General features: G+C 39.9%; 2 protein-coding genes across 3 annotated transcripts in view; both read left to right on the top strand.

Annotated features, from left to right (window-relative positions):
• C5 (complement C5) overlaps positions 1–20,024 on the top strand; it is a 124,935-nt gene extending 104,911 nt beyond the window's left edge. For both annotated transcript variants that reach the window (XM_032165008.2, XM_032165009.2), the window contains exons 31-41: positions 412–474; positions 2,148–2,229; positions 3,290–3,347; positions 8,667–8,769; positions 9,453–9,527; positions 9,644–9,749; positions 10,834–10,917; positions 12,047–12,136; positions 15,011–15,094; positions 18,533–18,671; positions 19,560–20,024. In XM_032165008.2, coding sequence (XP_032020899.1) covers positions 412–474; positions 2,148–2,229; positions 3,290–3,347; positions 8,667–8,769; positions 9,453–9,527; positions 9,644–9,749; positions 10,834–10,917; positions 12,047–12,136; positions 15,011–15,094; positions 18,533–18,671; positions 19,560–19,689 — 1,014 coding nt within the window. In that variant the 3' untranslated portion in view covers positions 19,690–20,024. The remainder of the gene's footprint in view (positions 1–411; positions 475–2,147; positions 2,230–3,289; positions 3,348–8,666; positions 8,770–9,452; positions 9,528–9,643; positions 9,750–10,833; positions 10,918–12,046; positions 12,137–15,010; positions 15,095–18,532; positions 18,672–19,559) is intronic.
• A 172-nt stretch (positions 20,025–20,196) lies between these two features.
• PHF19 (PHD finger protein 19) overlaps positions 20,197–26,058 on the top strand; it is a 104,755-nt gene continuing 98,893 nt past the window's right edge. Inside the window, exon 1 of the mRNA XM_058445937.1 lies at positions 20,197–20,239. The gene's annotated coding sequence lies outside the window, so the exon portion shown is untranslated. The remainder of the gene's footprint in view (positions 20,240–26,058) is intronic.

The following is a 26,058-nucleotide window of genomic DNA, read 5'->3' as shown; positions in this document are numbered from 1 at the left end:
GAGGTTCCCTGCTCTGGGTTCTAATGAAAACGATCTCCATTGGCACACAGGATGCCGATTCCTGAGCTAGGCACAGAAAGGAATTTATTCAGTTGGCAAAAGGAGATGAAGATCCAGATTTACTATGGCCATATGTAAATGAAAATGCAACCAGAAGTGACCTCTGACATGTGGCTTTTGTTGGTTCACTCAGGAGATCTCAGACATCTTATTTACATGTAGAAGGGAAAGGGGAAATACCAGCCTTGTTTAGCACCTGCCATGGGCATAGGATTTTCAGTGTCTCATGCAGTTACTCTCAGAAGAGCTCTGAGAGAGGAGGCTGGTAGGTGTCAGCCCACTTTTCATAGCTCTATCCTCCCTCCCTATCAAATGATGAAAGAAAACATGGTTTCTCTATTATCTTTCCAGGTGCTTCTCAATGATGACCTCATTGTCAGTACAGGATTTGGCAGTGGCTTGGCTACAGTACATGTAAGTTTTTAATTGATATCCAATAACAAGTTATGTGTCTATTTGTACTAGGTAACATAAAAGTTAGGGGCTTTGCCACAAAGTCACAGAAATCTGGGCTCAGGTAACCATGACTAAAGTGGGATTCACTTATGTAAATCTTTCTAGCAATCTTTGTAACTATCCTCACAATTTTTTTGAAAATTACAATGTTGGCCAGGCCCGGTGGCTCACGCCTGTAATCCCAGCACTTTGGGAGGCCTAGGTGGGTGGACCATGAGGTCAGGAGATTGAGACCATCCTGGCTAACATGGTGAAACCCCGTCTCTACTAAAAATACAAAAAATTAGCCAGGCATGGTGGCGTGCGCCTGTAGTCCCAGCTACTTGGAGGCTGAGGCTGAGCTACTTGAACCCGGGAAGCAGAGGTTGCAGTGAGCCCAGGTGGCACAACTGCACTTCAGCCTGGTGACAGAGCAAGACTCTATCTCACACACACACAAAAATTTAATCCTTATACGTATACATTCTGTATACTTATAGAAATTATATATATTTATAGAGATATATAATTTTATGATTATATATGTATATACACATATGGCATATGACATGTGTATATACATATATATGTGTACATATGTGCATTGTATATATATATTTTCTATCCCATCTCATTTATCCAGCATTTTGGGGGATTTATGTGTTATTCATAAAGACTTATTTCTTCATTTTAGCCACTTGGCAGTTGCAATTTTTTTTTCTTTTTTTTTTTGAGATGGAGTCTTGCTCTGCTGCCCAGGCTAGAGTGCAGTGGTGTGATCTTGGCTCACTGCAACCTCCACCTCCCAGGTTCAAGCAATTCTCCTGCCCCAGCCTCTCAAGTAGGTGGGATTACAAGCACATGCCGCTCCACCCGGCTAATTTTTGTATTTTTAGTGGAGACGGAGTTTCACCATGTTGACTAGGCTGGTCTCAAACTCCTGACCTCAAGTGATCCGTCCGCCTTGACCTCCCAATGTGCTGGGATTATGGGCGCGAGCCACCATGCCCGGCTGGCAGGTGCAAATTTTTCTAGGCTGTTTAAGTATGTTCATGCATTCTTAAATTGCATGTTCTGAGCATAAATTAACATCCTATTAATAATTTTAATCACACTTTTATCTTTAGTACATTAATTCCTTCAAGGACTCTTGTAAGTTTACATGGGGGAGGAGAGATTGTCCATTTTTCTGCCACTTCTGGTTGGTGTCAATATATCTACTTCTGGCAGCACCTCTGCGCATTCATACACATCTATAATTCGTTGTTTGCTATGATGGTGTGTGGCTGGAAGAAACCCACACTTCTTAGCCTTGTGGTGGTGTGTGTAAAATTAAAGTTGAAAGGTTCAAAACAAGAACCTTGGGAACTCTCCTGTAGAGTAAGGTGCCCAGATTTGACTGCGTGGAATTTAGACCAAGATTCTGACTGGCCCGAAGTCATTTTTTGCTTACTTTGGGCCTCTCAGGTTTAGATTATGGAGTTTGCTTAAAGTCCAGCTGCTGGAAAAATGAGTCACTAATATACACCATTTGTGCTGGATTATGAAAATGATCCTTCGAGCATCCCATCTGCAGCAGCAGTGTTGCCATAATACCTTTTTCACTTTCCCACTTTAAATAGAATCTTCTTGCTTACTTGTCCCCAATGTAGGTAACAACTGTAGTTCACAAAACCAGTACCTCTGAGGAAGTTTGCAGCTTTTATTTGAAAATTGATACTCAGGATATTGAAGGTAAAAACAGCAGGATTTATGCTGTAATTTTGGCTAAAAATAAAGCATGTTTATAAATAGAGAGCTTCTCTGATTAGGAAAAATGTGGTTACTCAAAAAGCAAAATTTCTTAATCAAATACTTTAGCAGATTGACATCCAAGTAAATATTACTTCCATTTTTTACAATAGATAACTCTTTAATATAGTCGGAAGCTAATATCAAATAACAATAACTAAGCTAAATGTATTTGCTATTGATCAATAAATTGTTTTGACTGACTATGTTACTTTTAAAGAGTGTAACTAGTTGTAAAGCCACATTAAGGTCTAATTCCAGAACCAGGAATTTCTGTTACTTTTGTGTTAGCCTTCCAATCTGGGACCTTGAATTCTCTTATCACCCTGTTAGTTTTCCATCCCTTATCATTTCTGTATTCCAAGGGGTCCAGAAAATGAACATTTCTCTGCCTCCATCTTTAACTTAGTCTCTCCTGTACTTACCATCCTTTCTTTAAATGTACCCCGACCCTTTTATTTAACCCAAGGCCCTCACATCCCTCTGCTGGTTGGTTCTCCCTTCCTGGTCCAAAAGCAAGTCCACTTGCACACTCCAGTCCTCCTCCTCTCCCCATTGCCTCCAGGGTCAGAATGAATGCTGCTGCCTCTGCCCTGATATTTTCCATCTGTGCTCAGAAGCCTGTTCCTGCAGGAAACTTCCCAACTACCAGCAAATCAAGGCATCTGTTCTTCCTCCCTCCAACATCCCCCAAACATATTACCAATACATATTTATCTTTAATAATTTCTTCCTTAAATTATAAGTTATTTGAGAGCAATGAACTGTTAATTATTTAAAGACTTTAATTGTTTAAATTAATTATTTAAAGACTCCCTGGTATTGTCAATAGCCATGAATTTCCATTAGAACCACTGAAAGTATCTAAACTTCCAAATCACAAATCATTTTATAGTGTGTTCAGAGATTTGCTTATTAATGATTCTGTTCTGACAGGTTCCAAAGCAGCTGAAAACAGTTTACTCTTATATTTGTCTGTTTGCTTTCTTGTTTTATGTGCCAGCATCCCACTACAGAGGCTACGGAAACTCTGATTACAAACGCATAGTAGCATGTGCCAGGTGAGCCTGTTTCCGCAAAGGGGAGTATAGATTCCAAGTTCTCATTTTTGTTAACGTATTGTTTCTTTACATATTTTCAAATTTTGGTATTGTCCAGAATGTTCAATTGTTTAAAAATGCAGAACATACATACTCTTAAATAGCTACTTACCATAAAAAACAGCCTTGGTTTTGCTCATAATAGTTTTCTCTCTCTGTTTTGTCTTCTGATTCAAACAGTGTAATATTAATTTTTTCTGTCTTTCAGAGGGATAGAGATGTGATTTAAAAAATGAGGAAAAAATATAAAAGATTCTCTCAAAAACAGCCCCTACTCTCTTACTTAGAAAAATCACATTTACCTTACAAAATCCATTATCAGTTAGATTCTCAACTCAAGCTGCACATTGAAGTCAGCTGGAGAGCTCTTAGAGCTGTCCAAATGTCCCGGGCTCCAGAGGTCATTCTAATGGTAGCCAGGGTTGAGAACCATTGATGTTAAACCCTCTCCCGAGTAAATACAGAGGCCTCAATTGGCCACTGTATTAGTTTCCTGTTATTGCTAGATAACAATTTATTGCAAATATAATGGTTTAAACCAACACAGTTTTACTATCTTGCAATTCTAGAGGTAAGAAGTCCTAAAATCAAGGAGTTGGGTAGGGCTGTATTCCTTCTGGAAGCTCTAGAATTTCTTTGCCTATTCCAGATTCTAGAGGCTACCTGTGTTCTTTGGCTTGTGGCCCCTCTCTGTCTTCAATACCAGTGTCACAGCATCTTCCAATCTCTCTCTGGCTGTGACCCCTGCTTCCATCATCACACCTCCTTCTCTGACTCTCCTGCTTCCTTTCCTCATAAAGATTCTTGTCTTTACATTAGGCCTACACAAATAATCCCCTATCTCAAATCCTTAATTTAATCATATCTGTAAAGTTCTCTTTGCCACATAAGGTAACATATTCACAGGTTCAGGGGATTAGGACATGGACACCCTTGGGGGCCATTATTCTGCTTACCACAGCCACCATCCTAAAACGTTTATGAAAGTGTAGGTTTTTCGCCAGGTACAGTGGCTCATACTGTAAATCCCAACACTTTGGGAGGCCAAGGAGAGAGGATTGCTTGAGCCCAGGAGTTCAAGAACAGCCTGGGCACCATAGCCAGACCCCATCTCTACAGCAAATTTTAAAAATTAGCCGGACATGGTGGCACGCACCTGTTGTCCCAGCTACTCGGGAGGCTGAGGCAGGAGGATTGCTTGAGCCCAGGAGTTTGAGACTGCAGTGAGCTGTGACCACGCCACTGCACTCCAACCTGGATGAAAAATTGAGACCTTGTCTCCAAATAAAAAAAGAAAAAGAAAAGAATATGTAGGTATTTGAAAATATGTATATACTTTTGGCTTTGGTGATCACACTGTGTGATCAGAGTGGTAGAGCCAAGACTGAAACACAGACTTCTTCCCTGTTCTTTCCATCGTCCCTCAGTCCTTTCTATTGTGTTCTATTTTCTTAACTCTTGTATTGTCAACAACAGTGATATCTATGGATGGCATTTTGCTGATTTTACTTATAATCATGCACCCAGTGTGGATAACTTGGAAATTCAATAGTGTGCAAAAGATGAGAGCTGAGAACAACCTTAGGGATGATATCATAATCCTCTTGTTTTGGAAATGAAGAAACTAAGACCCAAAGAGATAAAGTCACCTGCCAAATGCTCGCGGAGTTAGAGGCAGAGCCAGGGGCTCAAATCCCCAACCTCTAATGTTCAATCCCGTATCTAAACCACATCTTTTTTTTTTTTTTTTTTTGAGATGGAGTTTCACTCTGTCTCCCAGGCTGGAGTGCAGTGGCGTGATCTCGGCTCACTACAACCTCCGCCTCCCAGGTTCAGGAGATTCTCCTTCCTCAGCCTCCCGAGTAGCTGGGATTACAGGCACATGCCACCATGCCTGGCTAATTTTTTTATTTTTAGTAGAGATGGGGTTTCAGCATGTTGGCCAGGCTGGTCTTGAACTCCTGACCTCAGGTGATCCACCCACCTCAGCCTCCCAAAGTGCTGGGATTACAAGCCTGAGCCACCACGCTCAGCCTAAACCACCTCTTTCAATCAGTGTAATCTAAGACCACTAATCCCAAGGAACAGCACATAGTTTCTCCCTACCTCCCTCCCAGCTGTTTCCCAGTCTTCTCTATGTCCCAAGCCCAATCGCTTCTTAGGATTCCTTCACTATTCAGCCCTATTTCCTTCCTCATCAGCATTTCTTCCTTCCAGCATTTCCTACTTCCTTCTGTGGCCGGTCCCTGCTCTCTGTTCCCGCTCAAACATCTTTCCTCATTCCCTAACGTCTTTCCAGTAAGGTCGCCCTTTCCCAGGCAGCTTCTTTCCTCCTAAATGCCATTCCTACCCTTGGGCACCTACCAGCTGGGGAGGAGTATGATCACAGTTACCTTTAAATTTGTAACAGTTGTCAAAGGGAAGTGTAAGCAAACTTCTGGGCAGAACTCGAATCAGTGCCTGGGACCCTACAGGGAGGCATCTAGACTTGCCATAAAGAAGAGCTCTCTGATAGGGTGAGACACCTGTGGGATAGCCTCTGCCAGTAAGAACTCCAGTGACCTTCAGGAAATCAGTTTACTTCTCCGATCCTCTTCTATAAAGCAAAGATATTGCACTACCTTATCTCAAGTTTTCTGCCAGTTCTAATTGTCCACAATTCTTCCGTACAGAAAAAGGCTGTTACCAAAAACTCGTTCATTTGACTTCATTGTCAGGAGGCCTAATTCCAGATTATCAATATACAAAAGAAAGCAAGGAGAAATGCAATCTTGAATAGTCTATCTTTGGTTTTTACAAATTGGGGACAAAATGTTCCAGAAAGGCGGGTGGAATATGCTTTTGGCTCTGTTGACACTGAAGTTAGGTTGGGTAAATTCCAAAAGGAACTGTGTAGTACTTATTCATGTAAGAACTTCTTTGCCTTCAAATATTCTCTCTCCTGATTAAAAAATGCCAGCATGAAGTTTCTGTGTTCAGAGGGTCTCTTTCGTGTATTTACCTTTTTACAACCTCTCTGTTGTATTCCTAAGAAAACAAAAAAAGGATTTCATTTCCCTCACAACAAAATGCCTTTGGGGAAGATTGCTGGTTTTGGCAGCAGGAAAAGGGCTTCTTGAAAGGAGGATTTCTGTTCCACCGTTGAAACAGTCTCCATGGCAACCAGTCATCAAGGCTCCAGCAACCTTTTCATAGACACTCTCCACTCGGGAGGCCCTTTTCCATGCTGCTGACAAAGTGTTTGCATCTGTGAGCAAGAGTGCTCTGCTTCTACCCATCCAATTAGGGAGATGTTCAGATGTCACATTAGAGTTCCAAGTGTTTTATATTCTGTGCTAAATTGTTAATTTGGTGAAGAATAGGGTTAAATTTTTATGAGTCAGAGATTTCAGAATACTTTTCATTATTGTGGCAAATATTACATCTATAACTTCTAATGGTGACTGCTTTTATTTATTTATTTATTTATTTATTTATTTATTTATTTATTTATTTATTTATTTTTGAGGCAGAGTCTTGCTCTGTTGCCCAGACTAGAGTGCAGTGGTGCGATCTCAGCTCACTGCAACCTCTGCCTTCCAGCCTCAAGCAATTCTCGTGCCTCAGCCTCTTAGGTAGCTGGGATTACAGGTGTGAGCTACCACACCCAGCTAATTTTTGTATTTTTAGTAGAGAGGGGGTTTCACCATGCTGGCCAGGCTGGTCTCGAACTCCTGGCTTCAACTGACCTGCCTTAGTCTCTCAAAGTGCTGGGATGACAGGTGTGAGCCACTGCACCCAGCTGGGACTGCATTATATGTGCTCTATGAGGTGTCATTGAGGAAAAGATATGCCCTGACCCCTCACTAACTTGCTTAGTATCTCCTCTTCCACCAACATTCACACTTGTAGGTGAAATCAATTCATTTTCCCCCTTATGAAGCTGTCTTTTAATTTCTTCCTTTAATCCTGACTACTCTCCCAAGCTTCACTCTCAAACATCCAGCTGCCTTTCAAGCATCTTGAGGTGAGGCTGGAACCTGAAATCAACTTTCACAGAATCACACTCCCTCTGTCCCTGCCCCAGCCTCAGCCCCGCCAATCTGTCTCTTTTATGTCTTCTAACATCTCTTAATGGTAGCTCTAAGCCTCTGTCACCCAAAACCAAAGCCTGGGAATTATAAAGATAAATTTAAAACACAAACTTATACTTCTTCACAGTTAATTTTACAAATAAGAAAATGAGCTTAGAAAGGGGAAATGATTTGTGGGAATCTCAGAACTGGAATAAAACCCAAGTTTCCTGATTCTCCATTTCAGTATTCTTTTCTCTCTTACAAAACAAAAACAAAAACAAAACCCTCCCATTGTGCCCTTTTTGCATTTCCCCTTAAATTCCTACTAGCAGAATTCCTACTGAAAGGATAGTCCTTGAAACATTTTCTATATAAAGCAGCTATTATGGGAAATTTAGAAAATAGAGAAAAGCATGAAAAAGAAAACAGATAATTGCTTATAATCTCACCATCCAAAGTAGCTACTAATATTTAGTGGGTTTGTCTGTTTGTTTTTAAAGAGGGAGTCTCACTCTGTCATCCAGGCTGAAGTGCAGTGTTGCAATCTCGGCTCACTGCAACCTCCGCCTCCCAGGTTCAAGCAATTCTCCTGTAGCTAGGATTACAGGCGTGTCCCACCACGCCCGGCTAATTTTTTTTGGTATTTTTAGTAAAGATGGAGTTTCACCGTGTTAGCCAGGCTAGTCTTGAACTCCTGACCTCAAGTGATCCGCCTGCCTTGGCCTCCCAAAGTGCTGGGATTACAGGCATGAGCCACCATGCCTGGCCTTAGTGTATTTTCTTCCAGCTATTCCTGGACGTGTTTATTGAATCTCTTTTCAATATACAACTGATTTTTTCCTTGGAATATACTTCATTAGAAAATGAACTAACGTGAGAATCCAAAGACCTGGATTCTTCTGCAGCTCTGCATGAATTAGCCGTGTGACCTTGAACCAGTGCCTTACCCTCATCCTGAGTTTCCCCAGCTAGTTAGCTTGGCGTGGATGACTTCTGTATTCCAGTAGAGTGGTCTATTGAGATTATTGATCAAGTGAGGAAAGAGAATAGATGACTCAAAGATCTCTTGCAACTCTAAAGTCAGAGATTTTAACCCATACATTGTAGAAAAGCAAATAAATGGAGACTCAAATTTAAAAATTAAGGTCTACTAAGGAACAGTGTCCTTTCTTAAAGAATCTTATTCACTTATTTATTACATTTTCTAACCTCTTTTTTATTTTAGCTACAAGCCCAGCAGGGAAGAATCATCATCTGGATCCTCTCATGCGGTGATGGACATCTCCTTGCCTACTGGAATCAGTGCAAATGAAGAAGACTTAAAAGCCGTATGTGTTTTCTTTTAAATCGTGTTGTGAATGCTTCGTTTTCTTTTCTGAATTATTTTATAGACAATTTTACTTTCTTTCATTTTAATATACCACTTTTATAGAATCACCCAGAATATTCTTTGGTTTTTTTTTTTTTTTTTTTTGGAGGTGGATTTTCACTCTTGTCGCCCAGGCTGGAGTGTGATGCGATCTTTGCTCACTGCAACCCCACCCCTCGGGTTCAAGCGAGTCTCCTGCCTCAGCCTCCCGAGTAGCTGGGATTACAGGCATGCACCACCACGCCTGGCTAATTTTTTTATATTTTTAGTAGAGACGAGGTTTCTCCATGTCAGTCAGGCTGGTCTCGAACTCCTGACGTCAAGGTGATCCACTGGCTTTGGCCTCCCAAACTGCTGGGATTACAGCCGTGAGCCACCAGGCCTGGCCGGAATATTCTTTTCGAAATGTAATTAACCTAAGTTTTGATTTATCAAAATGAAGCAGAAGCATACACTAGCATGCTCTGAAAAATATGAGTTTATATGCTAATGTGTTCAGACTTTTTCAAGAAGAGGAACTGCTCTTCAGTCTCTTTGAATTACAGATCACATCCCTGCATTGTGACATCTCATCAACAGGTGAATGAATTTAAACAAAAAGATAATGAAATGAAATTCAAGCTTCTCTCTTTTCCCCCTTAGCTTGTGGAAGGGGTGGATCAACTATTCACTGATTACCAAATCAAAGATGGACATGTTATTCTGCAACTGAATTCGGTAAGCTCCACCTGCAACCATTTTTCCTTTACTATTACTATTCAAAATATACAGGCTAAAAGATTATAAATATCGTCTCTCCATAATTTCCTTAAATCCTTGAATTTGTTAAACAGATTCCCTCCAGTGATTTCCTTTGTGTACGATTCCGGATATTTGAACTCTTTGAAGTTGGGTTTCTTAGTCCTGCCACTTTCACAGTGTATGAATACCATAGACCAGGTAATCAACTCCATGCTAACATTTCTTCAGAAGAATACTTTGTATTCTTTCCAGAACATTTAGAAATCCACTAGAGTCCTGTAAATTTTATGTATTGCCTCTCTTAGAGACCACTCTTCATAAAAGTCCCAATTTGAACATTCAAACTACTGCATACAAAATATTGTACATAAACTACTTCTTGACATTGAGCAGATATTTCACCTCAGTCCTCAGTTTCTTCATTTTTAAAATAACTGGATTATAGTGCCTCCAACTTCAATATTCTTTGCCTCAGGTTTATCTATGGTGTTCACAGATAAATCATATCTCTCCTTTTGAGAGAAATCAACTCAATCCCCCCAGAACAACTTCTAGCCCATCTATATTCTTGTTACACTTTGCAGATAGCTCTATTATAGCAGCTGTCACATTGCATTCAATTATTTGTATGTCTTTCTCATCAACCCCAGTGTGTTTTCATTCTCGTGTCCCTAGTATCTAACGCAATGTCAGGTATAGAATGTGAACTCAATAAATATTTATGAATGGGTGATCCCACATTTGACTATTCAGCCACTTCTGAGAATGTTATGTGGTTGGAGAGTTTATTGGTTCACAAGACAGATGACTGCACCTTGGGTAGTTCTACTTGTTAGAAAATTCTTAAAGTGAACCAAAACTCTGACACCCATTCATTCTAGTTTTATATTCTGAAATCACGTAGAACATACATAGTCCCTTTTCCCCTTGAGATAGATTATGCTTTTCTTCCCTTGTCCACCCTAAACAATTCCAACTCTTTCAAAAGATCCTCATGCAACATAATTTATTTTCCTCTTACTTATAGAAGCATCAAATGTTTTATTTCTGAGAAACGAGTGTTTCAAGCACAGAACTAAGCTAAAAAGGGGAGATCTTTCTGAGGGTGGCGGAACCCTTCCCAGGACAGCCAATTCAAAATTTCACCGCCCTGGGCCTTAGCTATAAAAAGAAGGGTTTAAAATAAGCAATCTCTGAGGCTCCATGTAAGAGACTTGCCAATTAGTAAATGTGTTGTTCTTCAATCAAACCACTTCTCTTAACCACACTTTTGTTGCCACAGATAAACAGTGTACCATGTTTTATAGCACTTCCAATATCAAAATTCAGAAAGTCTGTGAAGGAGCCGCGTGCAAGTGTGTAGAAGGTAAACTTTATTTAACATATTTAGGCTGCATGCTTATTTAAAGCAGTCATTCATAACCTGAGGTTAATCTGGGGGACACTGGTAAACTGTTCTTTCTCAGAAGTAGAAATGCTATCTCAGCTAATTGAAAGCTAATGATTCCTTGAGCATTGTAAAACTACATTTTCACAGTTCCTGAACAACCTGATAGTTCAAACACCATCGAGAGGGTTGTTGGATATTATAGGGGCAACATGATGTGAAATTTTACTTTCACCTAGTCTTTTTAACATATAGGACCAGAGGCTCAGCACTGAACCATTAGCTTCTGTTTCTTTTCTCTTATACTTCCCAGTTAATGGAATTCTGATTATTGTCCAGTTCCATTTAGTCTTTCCTAAATTGAAGAAAGCCTTCTTGGCTAAGGAAAAGATCCAGAACTCACCAATAATCAACAGCTGGCTCCACGAGGGTCTCAGTTAGTTTTGGTTTTTTCAAAATCCTCAATATCTACACATTTTCTAGGTACTTATTGTGCCATTTTGTAGCTATAAATCAGTCACATTATCATTTTGGGTCCTTCAAAGGACTTCTGATTATACTCAAAATGGAAAAATTTCCCCCTTTCATCAAGGGAACCACATACATTTCTAAAGACCTGAATGTGGAGTAGCCACCCAGTCTAACAGTAAGTCTTATGCCAGGGGTGTCCAATCTTTTGGCTTCAGTGGGCCACATTGGAAGAAGAATTGTCTTGGGCCATATATAAAATACACTAACACTAACAATAGCTAATGAGCTAAAACAAAAATCACAAGAAAAATCTCGTAATATTTTAAGAAAGTTTACAAATTTGTGTTGTGCCGCATTCAAAGCTGTCCTGGGCTATGTGCAGCCCATGGGCCATGGGTTAGACAAGCTTGTGACATGGTCAAGATTTTGTTTTTTGTTTTTGTTTGTTTGTTTGTTTGTTTGCTTTATGTAATGTTTCACTTTATGAAAGAAAAGAAAATGGGCAGGTCTTAGAAATCTGACATTTGTAAGGTTATATTGGGTTGTTTCTGGGCTCAAGAGAAACCGTGTTTACTCCTAGAAAGAGTGTCTACTTCTTTCCATTAACCTTATTTTTACCAATTTTCACAAAATCCAGCTGATTGTGGGCAAATGCAGAAAGAATTGGATCTGACAATCTCTGCAGAGACAAGAAAACAAACAGCATGTAAACCAGAGATTGCATATGGTGAGTTCAAAAGTTCAATATAGCTCCTTTAAACATGAAATTTTATGAATACGTGTTCAGTTAGAAAGATCAAAAACTTTATATAGTGATTATATGGATACAACATTCCGTGTGATCCCCTGAAGGAAAATGCCATCGATTTTTAGCACTAACATGCAAAGTTTTTTATTCCTCAGCAAAGAAATGTGATTTTCATTATAAATAATAGAAGTGACATGTATACCCAGCCAGGATACTTTCCCGTAATAGAGCTTTTTCAATTACAGGCACTAAAACATAGTCAAAGGGAACTTTTGAGAAGCCACAGAGGTATAAGATTTCAGTTCTGTACTCTTCCAATTGATAGACCACAGGCAGAGGCAAAGGTGGTTTAGGGGGTTTGGTTTTTAAAAAATCTCTTCAGGGTAAAAATATAAATACCAAATAATTTTTAATATATTCAGGATTGCAATCCATGTTTGAGACACTCTCCATTTGAAAAAGCAAATCTCAGTCCTAGTTGTCCAGAGCTTAGAGCTAAATTAGTGTTCAAGTACAGTTGTAGCCTTGTCTCAGTTCCTGATAAAATTAGCTCCTTTGTTTTCTATTCAGTTTTTGATGTTTATTGCTGGCATTTTTTGAGAGAGAGAGCATATTGTACACTATCTCAAATCATTTTTTCATTTTGAAATTGGAAGGGTGGATCCGGGCGCAGTGGCTCATGCCTGTAATACCAGCACTTTGGGAAGCCGAGGTGGGTGGATCACCTGAGGTCAGGAGTTCGAGACCAGTCTGGGGCAAACATGGCAAAACCCTGTCTCTACTAAAAATACAAAAATTAGCCAAGCATAGTGGTGCATGCCTGTAATTCCAGCTACTCAGGAGGGTGAGGTGGGAGAATCACTTGAACCCAGGAGGAGGAGGTTGCAGTGAGCCAGGATCATGCCACTGCGCTCCAGCCTGGGCAACACAGCAAGACTCTGTCTCAAAAAAAAAAAAGAAAGAAAGAAAGAAAGAAATTTGAAGGGTGTTATTTATAAATTAAAAAAATAAGTACAGCCAATTTGGTACTTTGTGTTTAGCAACAGCTTCCATAGACAGTTTCTCATTGCAATGGAAAGGGTTCTCATTCTTACGGAAAGGGTCTCGTAAGAACTTCATGAGGGCTGGGTGCGGTGGCTCATGCCTGTAGTCCCAGCACTTTGGGAGGCTGAGGCGGGTGGATCACTTTGAGCTCACGGGTTCTAGACCAGCCTGGGCAACATGGCAAAACCCTGTCTCTACAAAAAATACAAAAATTAGCTGTGCATTGATGGCTCATGTCTGCAGTCATAGCTACTTGGGAGGCTGAGGTAGGAGGATCGCTTGAGCCTGGGAGGTGGAGATTGCAATAAGCCATTGCACTCCAGCCTGAGTGACAGAGTGAGACCCTGTCAAAAAAAAAAAAAAAAAAATGTAACAGAGGATTATCACTATTTACCAGTGAAGAAACTGAGGCTCAGGGAAATTAAATAATTTGCTCAAGGTCATGCAGAAAGCAAGTAATAGAATTAAGATGCATCCTGATCTCCAGTATTTTTTCCATCGAAGTCTACTGAATTCTCTTAATAGTAATTCAGGCAACAGAATAAGTTTTGTATGGTTAATAACATTTCTTTCCTTTGAATTTATCTTGATTTTGGAAAAAAAAAAAAAGCTAAAAAGCTGCCTGACTCAGCCTAGGCCCACTGCAGTTTGTTAAATACATGAAGACTTGAGAATACTATATTGTTTTAACAAACAAACATTCCACTAAATTATTTCTTCCCTCCATTTTAGAATTGTTTTAAATCTAAAATATCAGAAATTTATTTTAACACAGAGAATAAATGCAATTTGGGTTTATTGTGTTGTTTCAAGAAAAGACTTAGCTGGCTTTTTCTGGACTACGAGCTATAACTGGAATAACAGAATAGAAACAAAATTAAGTAGTTCTCTCTCTCTACCCAGGCCCATATAGTAAGTACATTGCCCATGTCCATTATAAAGACTTATGAATCTGAAAGTCAGAACACTTTTCATGCACTTTAAGCCACTAATTTACATAGCCCCTGGTTCTGCCATGATGAGTTCACCTATCTATCTCTCAATCTATATCTGGGATAGACTTAAAGACTTGAGGGATATCTAGAATGAACAAATCTTTTAGGTCACTCATTTCAAAACAAAAAATAGAAAGATCAAAAGCAAAAATAAAATAAATCTCTCCTGAGGCCACATAGAAAGAATGGGTCCCTTCAAGCTGGTCTTTCCAGACCTGAGGTCAAGCACATTATGCATCAAACATTGATGTGTGAATGAAGAGAAAACAGGATTGTGGGCAGCTCATGTTAGGTAGTTGCCAAGCATGGGTGAGTGAGAAAACAGAATCATCCTAAAAACCAAAGATTAAAGCCAGTGGAACTATATGAGGAAGCAAAGCAAGGAACCAAGAAAGCTCACATGGTAGACCTGAATGAGAGATAAGGCCTCCTCTGTGGCCATGGAGAAGAGAATGAAGGGGCTTTTCAAAAGATGCCCATGGGCATGACTCCACTCATCTTAAAGGATCAGCCTCTGAACTTAACATCTAACAACAAAGGTTTATCTTGTTTGTTTTATGTGCTTCTGTTATTTTATTAAATATGTCTCTTATTCTAATCAGCCTGTTCTATAACATTGGCCAGGGCTAATGATTCTAATAGATTGAGAGATTGAATCAGACTGAGGGGATTGGGGAAGGCTTCTTGGAGGAAATAAGAACTATAATAGTTTGCCATGCTTCATTTCTCGTGTTTGACAAATTCTGGCTTCTACTGGACATGGCATTAATGGTATTAAGACTGAACTGTTTCATTTTTGTTTGTTTTTTACCAGCTTATAAAGTTAGCATCACATCCATCACTGTAGAAAATGTTTTTGTCAAGTACAAGGCAACCCTTCTGGATATCTACAAAACTGGTGAGAATTCATTCATTCATTCGTTCTTTCGTTCAACAACTATTTAGTACTGACTATGTGCCAGGCATTATATTAGACACAGAAGATACAACTCAAATAAGACAGAGCTCCTGCCTTTTTAAAGCTTATATTCTACCTGGGGAGAAACATTTTTTAAAGATGTTCGTATAAATACTTCTCGTTGAATTCATTTTTCTCAAACTTCAGCAAAATTTTTTTTAGTTGTGTAATTGTCCAATTTCTTTTTCTTTCCAAATTTTATTTTAGGTTCAGGGGATACATGTGCAAGTATGTTACATGGGTAAATTGCATGTTGTGGGAGTTTGGTATATAGATCATTTTGTCACCCAGGTAATAAACATAGTACCCAAGAGGTAATTTTTCAATCCTCACCCTCTTCCCACCCTCTACCCTCAAGTAGGCTCTGCTGTCTAGTGTTCCCTTCTTTGTGTCCATGTGTACTCAGTGTTTAGTTCCCACTTATAAGTGAAAATATGTGATATTTGGTTTTCTGTTACTATGTTAATTCACTCAGGATAGTGGCTTTATTTCTGGGTTCTGTAACCTGTTCCATTGGTCTATGTGTCTTTTTTTGTATCAGTAACATGCTGCTTTGGTTACTGTAGCCTTGTAATATAGTTTGAAGTCAGGTAGTAGGAGGCCTCCAGCTTTGTTCTTTTTGCTTAGAATTCCTTTGGCTATTCAAGTTCTTTCTTTGTTCCATATGAATATTAAAATGTTTTTTCTAATTTTATGAAAAATGACATTGGTATTTTGATAGGAATAGCATTAAATCTGTAAATTGCTTTGGGCAGTATGGCCATTTTAACAATATTAATTCTTCCTATCCATGAGCGTGGAATGTTTTTCCATTTGTTTGTGTCATCTCTGATTTCTTTGAGCAGTGTTTTGTAATTCTCATTGTAGAGATCATTCACCTCCCTAGTTAGCTGTATTCCTAGGCATTTTTGTGTGTGTGTGGCTATTGTGAATGGGATTACATTTTTTTTTTTTTTCGAGATGAAGTTTCACTCTGTCACCTAGGCTGGAGTGCAGTGGCACGATCTTGGCTCACTGCAAACTCTGCTTCCCAGGTTCAAGTGATTCTCCTGCCTCAGCCTCCTGAGTAGCTGAGATTACAGACATGCACCACCACGCCTGACTTATTTTTGTATCTTAGTGGAGCTGGGGTCTTACACGTTGACCAGGCTGGTCTTGAACTCCTGGGATCAAGTGATCCACTTGCCTCAGCCTCCTGAAATGGTGGGATTACATGTGTGAGCCATCGCGCCTGGCCTCATTTTGATTGATATAAATTTTGCAATAAGTAGGACCATAAAGCTAAATTGCAATAGTGTGTTTATACTAAATTTTTTTCTCTTTTGAAATTCTATCAAATATTTCAAGTCCTAAAATGCTTGATTTTTTTTCTTTTGAGATGGGGTCTCACTATGTTCTTCAGGCTGGTCTCAAACTCCTAGGCTCAAGGGATCCTCTCTCCTCAGCCTCCCAGCTTGATTATTACCAACCATACCCTAGAGTTTAAAATTCTAGTAATATTTTTCGATTTTGTATTTGCTTTATCAACACTTTGATAATTTCTTTTTATTTTTGTTATTTTGAAAGTTTCATTGTATGAAACTTATTTGTGGTGTTATTTTGTTTTTTCTTCATTGATGGTCACAATTTTTTAATTTGCAGGCTAGTTGCCGTTCTAATAAAATAAGTGTTTAGAACTTTGATCTTTCTACCGTCTAACTTTTGAGCACCATTTTCATCCAATATTCATATTACAAGCAGTAATAAGCCATTCTCTTTTTACTGAAATAACAAAATGCTTTTCATTCCAGAAATACAAATTACTTGTTTTATTTGATACTGATTCTTGCATAGTATCAAAAGACATTTTAGACTGTTCTGAATTTTTCATAGCATCGGATGATTCCCAAGCTGCAATTTTTTTATTAGTATCATTTCTTTTTTGTTCTCCCATAGATCCAAAGATGCATTTTATGATATTTAAAAGGAAATGTTAAGAAACATTGGCATACTTCATCTCATTCTGGGTTCATTTTTAACACTTATAAATTTTGAATTTTTATAAATATAAAAATACCACACACTACTTACAGAAGAATTGTGGCACAGTGACCATAAACCATTTAGAATCAAGGACAAACTGTAGTTTGAGGATAATGATAAATTGGTATTTCTCCAAAGTACAGAGTGCTTAAAATAGGTAAGGATACAGAAGAATAAAAGTTTAGTTATTGTTGAAGCCCAGGGTAGTTGCCTGTTCTCTCTTCTGAATATACTTTAAATTTTCCATGATGAGAAGTTTAAAAAATAATAAGGCCCCACACAGCCACACTGCTTACTATGACAGGGGCTGAAATGGCAGATAATATGGTAATGTTGCTCAGATATTGACGTAATAGGAATCTACACCATCAGGGCAGCCTAAGAAATCAGCTTGAACTAATGAGTGTACACTGAAATTTATATTACTAATGAAAGCTTATCATTTACACAATTTCTATTATACGCTATTTGCCAATTGGTTCAGAAGTTTTTCAGGACTTAACAATTAAGATGACTCTGCCAGAGCTTAATAGTTAAATATCAGTCCTGTATATATAGTGATAAATCGGACACAGTCCATGCCTTAAGAAGTTTCTAGTCTAGCTAGAAGGACAGATGTGGGACAAAACATTGTGATAGAAATTCAAGTGTAAAAGAGGTAAGGAGGAGACCGAAAGATATTTAAAACAAAGAGCATCCAGGAATATTTTACTGGATACTGTGAGAATTGAAGGAGACTTTTAAGATAAATGAAATTCAAGAGGCCAACATGGGGAGGAATGCATTCCAGGTAGGGGAACTGGCTACTTGTGAGTTCTTTGGGAATCCCAAAATTATTATCTTTGAAATTTTCCAAGTCTTTCACATTTTGTACTTTTCTACAAAGTTGACAGTTGCCAACTACCAAATAATTTTATATTTTACTATATAATGTGGAGATTAATATTGTTCAACTATAGAGAGGTTCTTTTAATTCTGGTTCTATAAGAGTAATAATAAGTACTTACATAGTTCCTACTATGTTCCAGGCACTTTTTACATATTAACCCATTTAATCTCACAATGGTTCTACAAGGTAGGTTTTATTATCATGCCCAGTCTTAAGATGAGGATCTAAGGCCTTATACAGATAACATAAATCATTTTCCCAGAGTCACATAGCCAGGAAGCAGCATGCTTAGAGTTTAACCCAGACAGTCTGGCTCCAGAGACTGAAGCCTTAACCACACGGATATCACTGCTGTCTACTAGCCATGAACCTCTCGGTAGCCACGAGGAACCAGAAAACTTGAGAGTTTATAATTGTGACATTAAAACATGAATGTTATAACCTTACTTGACTTGCATGTCTCTCAGGGGAAGCTGTTGCTGAGAAAGACTCTGAGATCACCTTCATTAGAAAGGTAACCTGTACTAACGCTGAGCTGGTAAAAGGAAGACAGTACCTAATTATGGGTAAAGAAGCCCTCCAGATAAAATACAATTTCAGTTTCAGGTAAGTCACCAGTAGTTTTCAGTCGCTGATCTTCCCTCCAAAACTGAGTATAATTTATTCTTAAATACGCTACGTGTTTCTTATGGCCCTGCTCTTAACCAACAAGCCATTTTGAACATAAATGAAATAATATGAGTGTCAAACAGAGCATGATTTAAAACCATCATGGCAGCTGAAGACTTAGCTGCCTGATTAACCATCTGAGTGTCTAGACCTGATGATGAATCTGAAAATACTCACCGGACCTCCCCTAACCACCACACCAGCTCCCTTGATAGTTCTCAGACTGTTGTTTGTAAAGAGGAAAATGTGTAAATATGCATTGTATTATCTGCTTTTAGAAACTAGTCATTGAAATAGATGTCATTTCTGCCTTTAATATGGGAGCCCCAGGCAACTTCACGATTCCTTAAGGGTTTGTGAACCCACCCCAGGAGAGGCCGGTACAGAAGAGTTTGGCGGACAGCCTGACCCCTGGGGACCTGACCACAGCTGGGCTCTTATAAAAGAAATCAGGCCGGGCGTGGTGGCTCACGCCTGTAATCCCAGCACTGTGGGAGGCCATGACGGGCATATCACGAGGTCAGGAGATTGAGACCATCCTGGCTAACACAGTGAAACCCCGTCTCTATTAAAAATACAGAAAAAAAGCCGGGCGTGGTGGCAGGCACCTGTAGTCCCAGCTACTTGGGAGGCTGAGGCAGGAGAATGGCGTGAACCCAGGAGGCGGAGCTTGCAGTGAGCCGAGATCACACCACTGCACTCCATGCACTCCAGCCTGGGTGACTGAGCGAGACCCCGTCTCAAAAAAAAAAAAAAAAAAAAAAAAAAATCAAATTCAGCTTTTCTGTATTGTGGCCACCTCACAAACACTTTGTTTCTTGGTAGGTACATCTACCCTTTAGATTCCTTGACCTGGATTGAATACTGGCCTAGAGACACAACATGTTCATCGTGTCAAGCATTTTTAGCTAATTTAGATGAATTTGCTGAAGATATCTTTTTAAATGGATGCTAAAATTCCTGAAGTTCAGCTGCATACAGTTTGCACTTATAGACTCCTGTTGTTGAAGTTCGTTTTTTGGTTTTTTTCTTCTTCTTTTTTAAACATTCACAGCTGGTCTTATTTGTAAAGCTCACTTTACTTAGAATTAGTGGCACTTGCTTTTATTAGAGAATGATTTTAAACGCTGTAACTTTCTGAAATAACATGGCCTTGGAGGGCATGAAGACAGATACTCCTCCAAGGTTATTGGACACCAGAAACAATAAATTGGAACACCTCCTCAAACCTACCACTCAGGAATGTTTGCTGGGGCCAAAAGAACAGTCCATTGAAAGGGAGTATTACAAAAACATGGCCTTTGCTTGAAAGAAAATACCAAGGAACAGGAAACTGATCATTAAAGCCTGAGTTTGCTTTCAAACTGTGCTAAAAAGCCTGTTATTTTATGCTAGATCAGCTTCAACCACACAAAGACAGGCAAATGGAGAGATGGAGAAAGTCAGCAGTAGAGAACCTTAACCTTGAGCAGGCTTAGCCTCAGAGCCCTCAGCACACTAAGAAGGTAGGTGAGTTTTTCTCTGCCCCCTCCCTGTCCATTGCCCTCTCCATACCCCTGAACAGAGACCCTCTACTCTCTTTCCCTCCCTCCTGGCACATGTTCATTTCCCCCAGGAACTTGCTCTCGCTAACAATTGCTTTACTAAAAGACAGGCCCCAGTGCAGCAACCTGGTGAAAAGAAACTGAGTGGCAGATCAGGAGACCTTTTTCCAGCCCTAACAAGGTCTCTCTCTGAGCCTCAGTTTGAGCTTTATAAAAGAGGATTCATAACAGAAGTTAATTTTTAAGTGACATTTTGCAGCACTTCAGATCATATTAAAAAGCTCTCGCATATATTCTCATTTAATGTCTCAAGACTCTCCCAAGATTCAGAAATTATTATTATTATCATTATCATCCCCATCTTACAGATAAGAAAATTGAGATTTAGGCCTGGCGTGGTGGCTCAAGCCTATAATCCCAGCACTTTGGGAGGCCAAGGCGGGCAGATCACTTGAGGTCAGGAGTTCGAGACCAGCCTGGCCAACATAGTGAAACCCCATCTCTACTAAAAATATAAAAATTAGCCAGGCTAATTTAGCAAGCCTATAATCCCAGGTACTCAATAGGCTGAGGCAGGAGGATCACTTGAACCCAGGAGCTGGACGTTGCAGTAAGCCGAGATCATGCCACTGCATTCCAGCCTGGGTGACAGAGTGAGACTCCGTCTCAAAAACTAAAAAAGAAAAAAAAAGGAAATTGAGGTTCAGAGAAGTAAAGCAGTTTTCCCATCCTAGTAAGGAAAAGAATTGGAAATCAAACCCCAAGACTCTATCTCAGTCTAAATACATCTCTGTTCCACATCACTACATATTGCTTGTTGGGTTGAATTTTCTAACAGTAAGGCAGGATATCGTAGAAGTTTCTTAGACACAGGTTAACCAGCCCCACTGAACTATCACAGGAAACATGAAGATGACCTCTGGATGTAACGGTAATTAACAGAGACTGGAATGCATCTCCTTTTGAAGAGTCTGCTTTTTACTAGTTAGGTGAAACTACACAAGGCCTTGTAGTGTGCCTTTGTAAATAACACTAAGATTTTCCACTTCCAGGGACTAAGGACTTATTTTTCTCTAATGTCAAAGCTCACACTGCAGGCACTCCCTTGGCAAAAACAACCAATGTGTCATGTTCAAGATGCCCACACTCCCTGTCAGCGAGGGGTGAGGAGACCTTCTCCAGAGCAGGCCTCTCGGTGTCTCCTGTCACTTCCTTGCTGGGAGGAGGGAACCACTGATGCTGCTTTGAAGGCACAGGAGTCTGACTGCCTTTTCCCTGAGCACTTTGGCAAATAGGGCAGGCCACAGTGGCCTAATTAACCCACAATGCAGCTGTCAAATATCAAAGAAGCTTTTGTGAATTAGCCTGGCACCATTTAAAATATCTGCCAGCTCCTCTTCAGCTACCTCCTATGCATTTGAACATACTTTCTCAGTGAGGCTTTTGTGACCCTCCAAACCAGGCTGGTCCCATTACCCAACCCTGCACTTCTCCTCCAAGGCACTTGTGCTCTTGCAATGATTTACTTAATCAGATTGAATTATTAGTTTAGTGTGACCACACTGAAAGCTCCATATAGGTAAGGTCTGAGCCTGTTCTATTCGCCAGTATCTCCTGTAGTTGGCACAATGTCGGGCACATCATAAGGACTCAATAAGTGTTTGTGGATTCCCCTACAGTGTAGAGAATCAGAAGACCCAAGTTCTAGTCTTGGCTTTGGCCCTAATTGGCAGTGATTTGGGAGAAGCCTCTTAATCTCTTTGATAGCCTATAAAATAAGGGAATTGGACACTCTAGTGTCTCTTTTATCTATAGCTAAGAAGATGTTCTATAATCTTATGATGTGAAACAGAAAAAGCCAAATGGCATATAAGCATCCAAATATTGGGCTTACGTATTTCATTCTTTCTTTCTCTTTTTTTTTTTTTTTTTTTTTTGAGACAGAGTTTTGCTCTTGTTGCCCAGGCTGGAGTGCAATGGCGCCATCTCGGCTCACTGCAACCTCTGACTCCCGGGTTCAAGCGATTCTCCTGCCTCAGCCTTCCAAGTAGCTGGGATTACAGACATGTGCCACCACACCCAGCTAATTTTTTGTATTTAGTACAGATGGGTTTTCGCCATGTTGGTCAGGCTGGTCTCAAACGCCTGACCTCAGGTAATCTACCTCCCTTGGCCTCCCAAAGTGCTGGGATTACAGGCGTGAGCCACTATGCCCAGCCTGGGCTTACATATTTTGTCTGTAAGTATGGAGAGAGCGCATAGAAGTAAGCTGGAAGAGCTGCCAAGGCTTCCTGGAGAAGGACAGTGGGATTTGGGTAGGTGGGAGGTGCAGGAGGGCCTTTCTGGTTAAGGGGGAACGCTTAAGGTAGGTTTCCCCAAGGGTAAGCAAGATGTTCTTAGGTGATACGATGCACATTGTTCACTTTAGTGGCTATATGTTTATTTTAACATGTATTTTTAAAAAGTAATTAGCACATGAAAGCCATGATATAATATTTTCTTCCAAAATAAATTTATTTCCTAAGAAGTAAGTCTATTTAAGAAAAAGTATTGAGTAAATAAAGTAAGATTATTCTTAGGGCAAAAATCACGCAGTTGGCATGCAAATGATGGACATTTAATATACTCTTTTATTATTATTATTATTATACTCTAAGTTTTAGGGTACCTGTGCACAACGTGCAGGTTTGTTACATATGTATACATGTGCCATGTTGGTGTGCTGCACCCATTAACTCATTTAGCATTAGGTATATCTCCTAATGCTATCCCTCCCCCCTCCCCCCACCCCACAACAGTCCCCAGAGTGTGATGTTCCCCTTCCTGTGTCCATGTGTTCTCATTGTTCAATTCCCACCTATGAGTGAGAACATGCGGTGTTTGGTTTTTTGTCCTTGCGATAGTTTACTGAGAATAATGATTTCCAGTTTCATCCATGTCCCTACAAAGGACATGAACTCATCATTTTTTATGGCTGCATAGTATTCCATGGTGTATATGTGCCACATTTTCTTAATCCTGTCTATCGTTGTTGGACATCTGGGTTGGTTCCAAGTCTTTGCTATTGTGAATAGTGCCGCAATAAACATACATGTGCATGTGTCTTTATAGCAGCATGATTTATAGTCCTTTGGGTATATACCCAGTAATGGGATGGCTGGGTCAAATGGTATTTCTAGTTCTAGATCCCTGAGGAATTGCCACACTGACTTCCACAATGGTTGAACTAGTTTACAGTCCCACCAACTGTGTAAAAGTGTTCCTATTTCTCCACATCCTCTCCAACACCTGTTGTTTCCTGACTTTTTAATGATCGCCATTCTAACTGGTGTGAGATGGTATCTCATTGTGGTTTTGATTTGCATTTCTCTGATGGCCAGTGATGATGAGCATTTCTTCATGTGTTTTTTGGCTGCATAAATGTCTTCTTTTGAGAAGTGTCTGTTCATGTCCTTTGCCCACTTTTTGATGGGGTTGTTTGTTTTTTTCTTGTAAATTTGTTTGAGTTCTTTGTAGATTCTGGATATTAGCCCTTTGTCAGATGAGTAGGTGTGAAAATTTTCTCCCATTTTTTAGGTTTCCTGTTCACTCTGATGGTAGTTTCTTTTGCTGTGCAGAAGCTCTTAATTTAATTAGATTCCATTTGTCAATGTTGGCTTTTGTTGCCATTGCTTTTGGTGTTTTAGACATGAAGTCCTTGCCCATGCCTATGTCCTGAATGGTGTTGCCTAGGTTTTCTTCTAGGGTTTTTATGGTTTTAGATCTAACATGTAAGTCTTTAATCCATCTTGAATTAATTTTTGTATAAGGTGTAAAGAAGGGATCCAGTTTCAGCTTTCTACATATGCGGTACTGGTACCAAAACAGAGATATAGATCAATGGAACAGAACAGAGCCCTCAGAAATAACACGGCATATCTACAACTATGTGATCTTTGACAAACCTGACAAAAACAAGCAATGGGGAAAGGATTCCGTATTTAATAAATGGTGCTGGGAAAGATACTCTGTCTTAAGAAAATACGTGGAGGTCTGTGAGCCAAGGTTGAGGCAAGCAGCCTCGCTCCATATTTCTTAGTGAGAAATTCTGGACCAAAGTCATATTCAGTCTGTCTTTCCAGACCCTATGATGCTAATATATTCAGCAACACCCAACAAACATGTATTGATTGGTGACTGTAGGGTAGGCCCAATTCTAGGTGCTTGGTACCAAGATCCCTGCCGTTGTGGAACATAGATTCCAACTGGGAGAGATATGTAATAAAAAATAAAGAGAATAATTAAGCAATTAGTCTTGGATCTCAGAAAGTGATAACAGCAATGGGAAAAAGAAAAAGCAGACTAAAGGAGACTAGTAATGGTCAGGGGAGGGTGGCCAGGTCAGGTTGGGCTTCAATGAGAAGGTGAAATTTGAGCAAAGACTTGAAGGATGTGAAAGAGTGAACCACATAGCTAGCCAAGGGGAGAGTGTTCCTGGCACTCTTGGTACATGGTGTCCGGCCTAAGGCAGGAGCATGCTGGTGTGTCACAGGAAAAGCAAGGAAGCAGGGGTGGCAGGTGCAGATTGTGAAGCCAATGGAAGAGGCTTTGGCTTTACTTGGAAAGAAACAGGAGCCATTGCAAGGCTTTGAAAAGAAGAGTGACATGGTCTGTCTTGCCTTTTTAAAGGACTACTGCAACTGCTGTGTTGAAAATAAGGCAAGGGTAAAGAGAACGGATAGGAGGCTACTGTAATAAACTAGGTGAGGGATGATGGTGCCTCAGACCAGAGTGGTAGCAGTGGAGGTATTGAAAAGTGGTTGAATTCTGGATATACTTTAAAAGTAAATCTACAGTCTGGATATTTGTCCCCCGAAATCTCATGTTGAAATGTGATCCCCAATGTTGGAAGTGAGGCGGGGTGGAAGATGTTTGGGCCATGGGAGTGGATCCCTTGTGAATGGCTTGGTGCCCTCCCCATGGTAATGAGAGTTCTTACTCTGTTAGTTACCATGAGATCTGATTGTTATAAAGAGACTGGCACCTCCTTCTAGCTGGTTGCTTCCTCTCTCACCATGTGCCACTTAGGCTCTTTTTTCCCTTCCACCATGATCGTAAGCTTCCTGAGGCCTCACCAGAAGCAGATGCTGGCACCATGCTTCTCGTACAGCCTGCAGAACTGTGCGCCAAATAAATCTCTTTTCTTTATAAATTATGCAGCCTCAGGTATTCCTTTATAGCAATACAAAAGGGACTAATACAGTAGGCTTAATTGAAGGGACTAATATTGTAGGTTTAACTGAATTCCCTGATAGAGTGGAAATAAGTGTGAGAGAAAGAGAGGAGTCAAGGATGATGCCAAGATTTTTGGCCTGAGGAACTGGAAAGATGGAGTTGCCTAAGATTAGGAAGGCTGCAGATGGAGCAGCTTGTGGGGAGTTAGGAATCTGTTCAGTTTTGGATGTGTTGAGTTTTAGAAGAAATCTATTAAACATCCAAGTGAAGGAGTCTGGACGGCAATTGGTCATATAGTTCTGGAGTTCAGGAGAGAGCTCTGGGCTGAAAAATATAAATCTGAGAATCATCAGCATACTAAAACCATTAGACTAGTTAAGATCACTAAGGATGTGAATACAGACAGAGGAGGGGAAAAAAGAAGACCAAGGATAGACCTTTTGAGCATTCCAAGATGAAGTTATTAGAGAAAAGAGATAGAGGATCCATTGAATTAGGAGAAAAAACAAGAGATGAGGTCCCCTCAAGCCAAACAAAAGAAAGAGGTTCTGGGAGGAAGAGTGTTG

Source organism: Hylobates moloch, unplaced genomic scaffold, assembly GCF_009828535.3.
Source record: "Hylobates moloch isolate HMO894 unplaced genomic scaffold, HMol_V3 SCAFFOLD_10, whole genome shotgun sequence".
NCBI lineage: Eukaryota > Metazoa > Chordata > Mammalia > Primates > Hylobatidae > Hylobates > Hylobates moloch.
The sequence above is the reverse complement of the archived record's forward strand: the minus strand, read 5'-3'. Positions and strand labels throughout refer to the sequence as shown.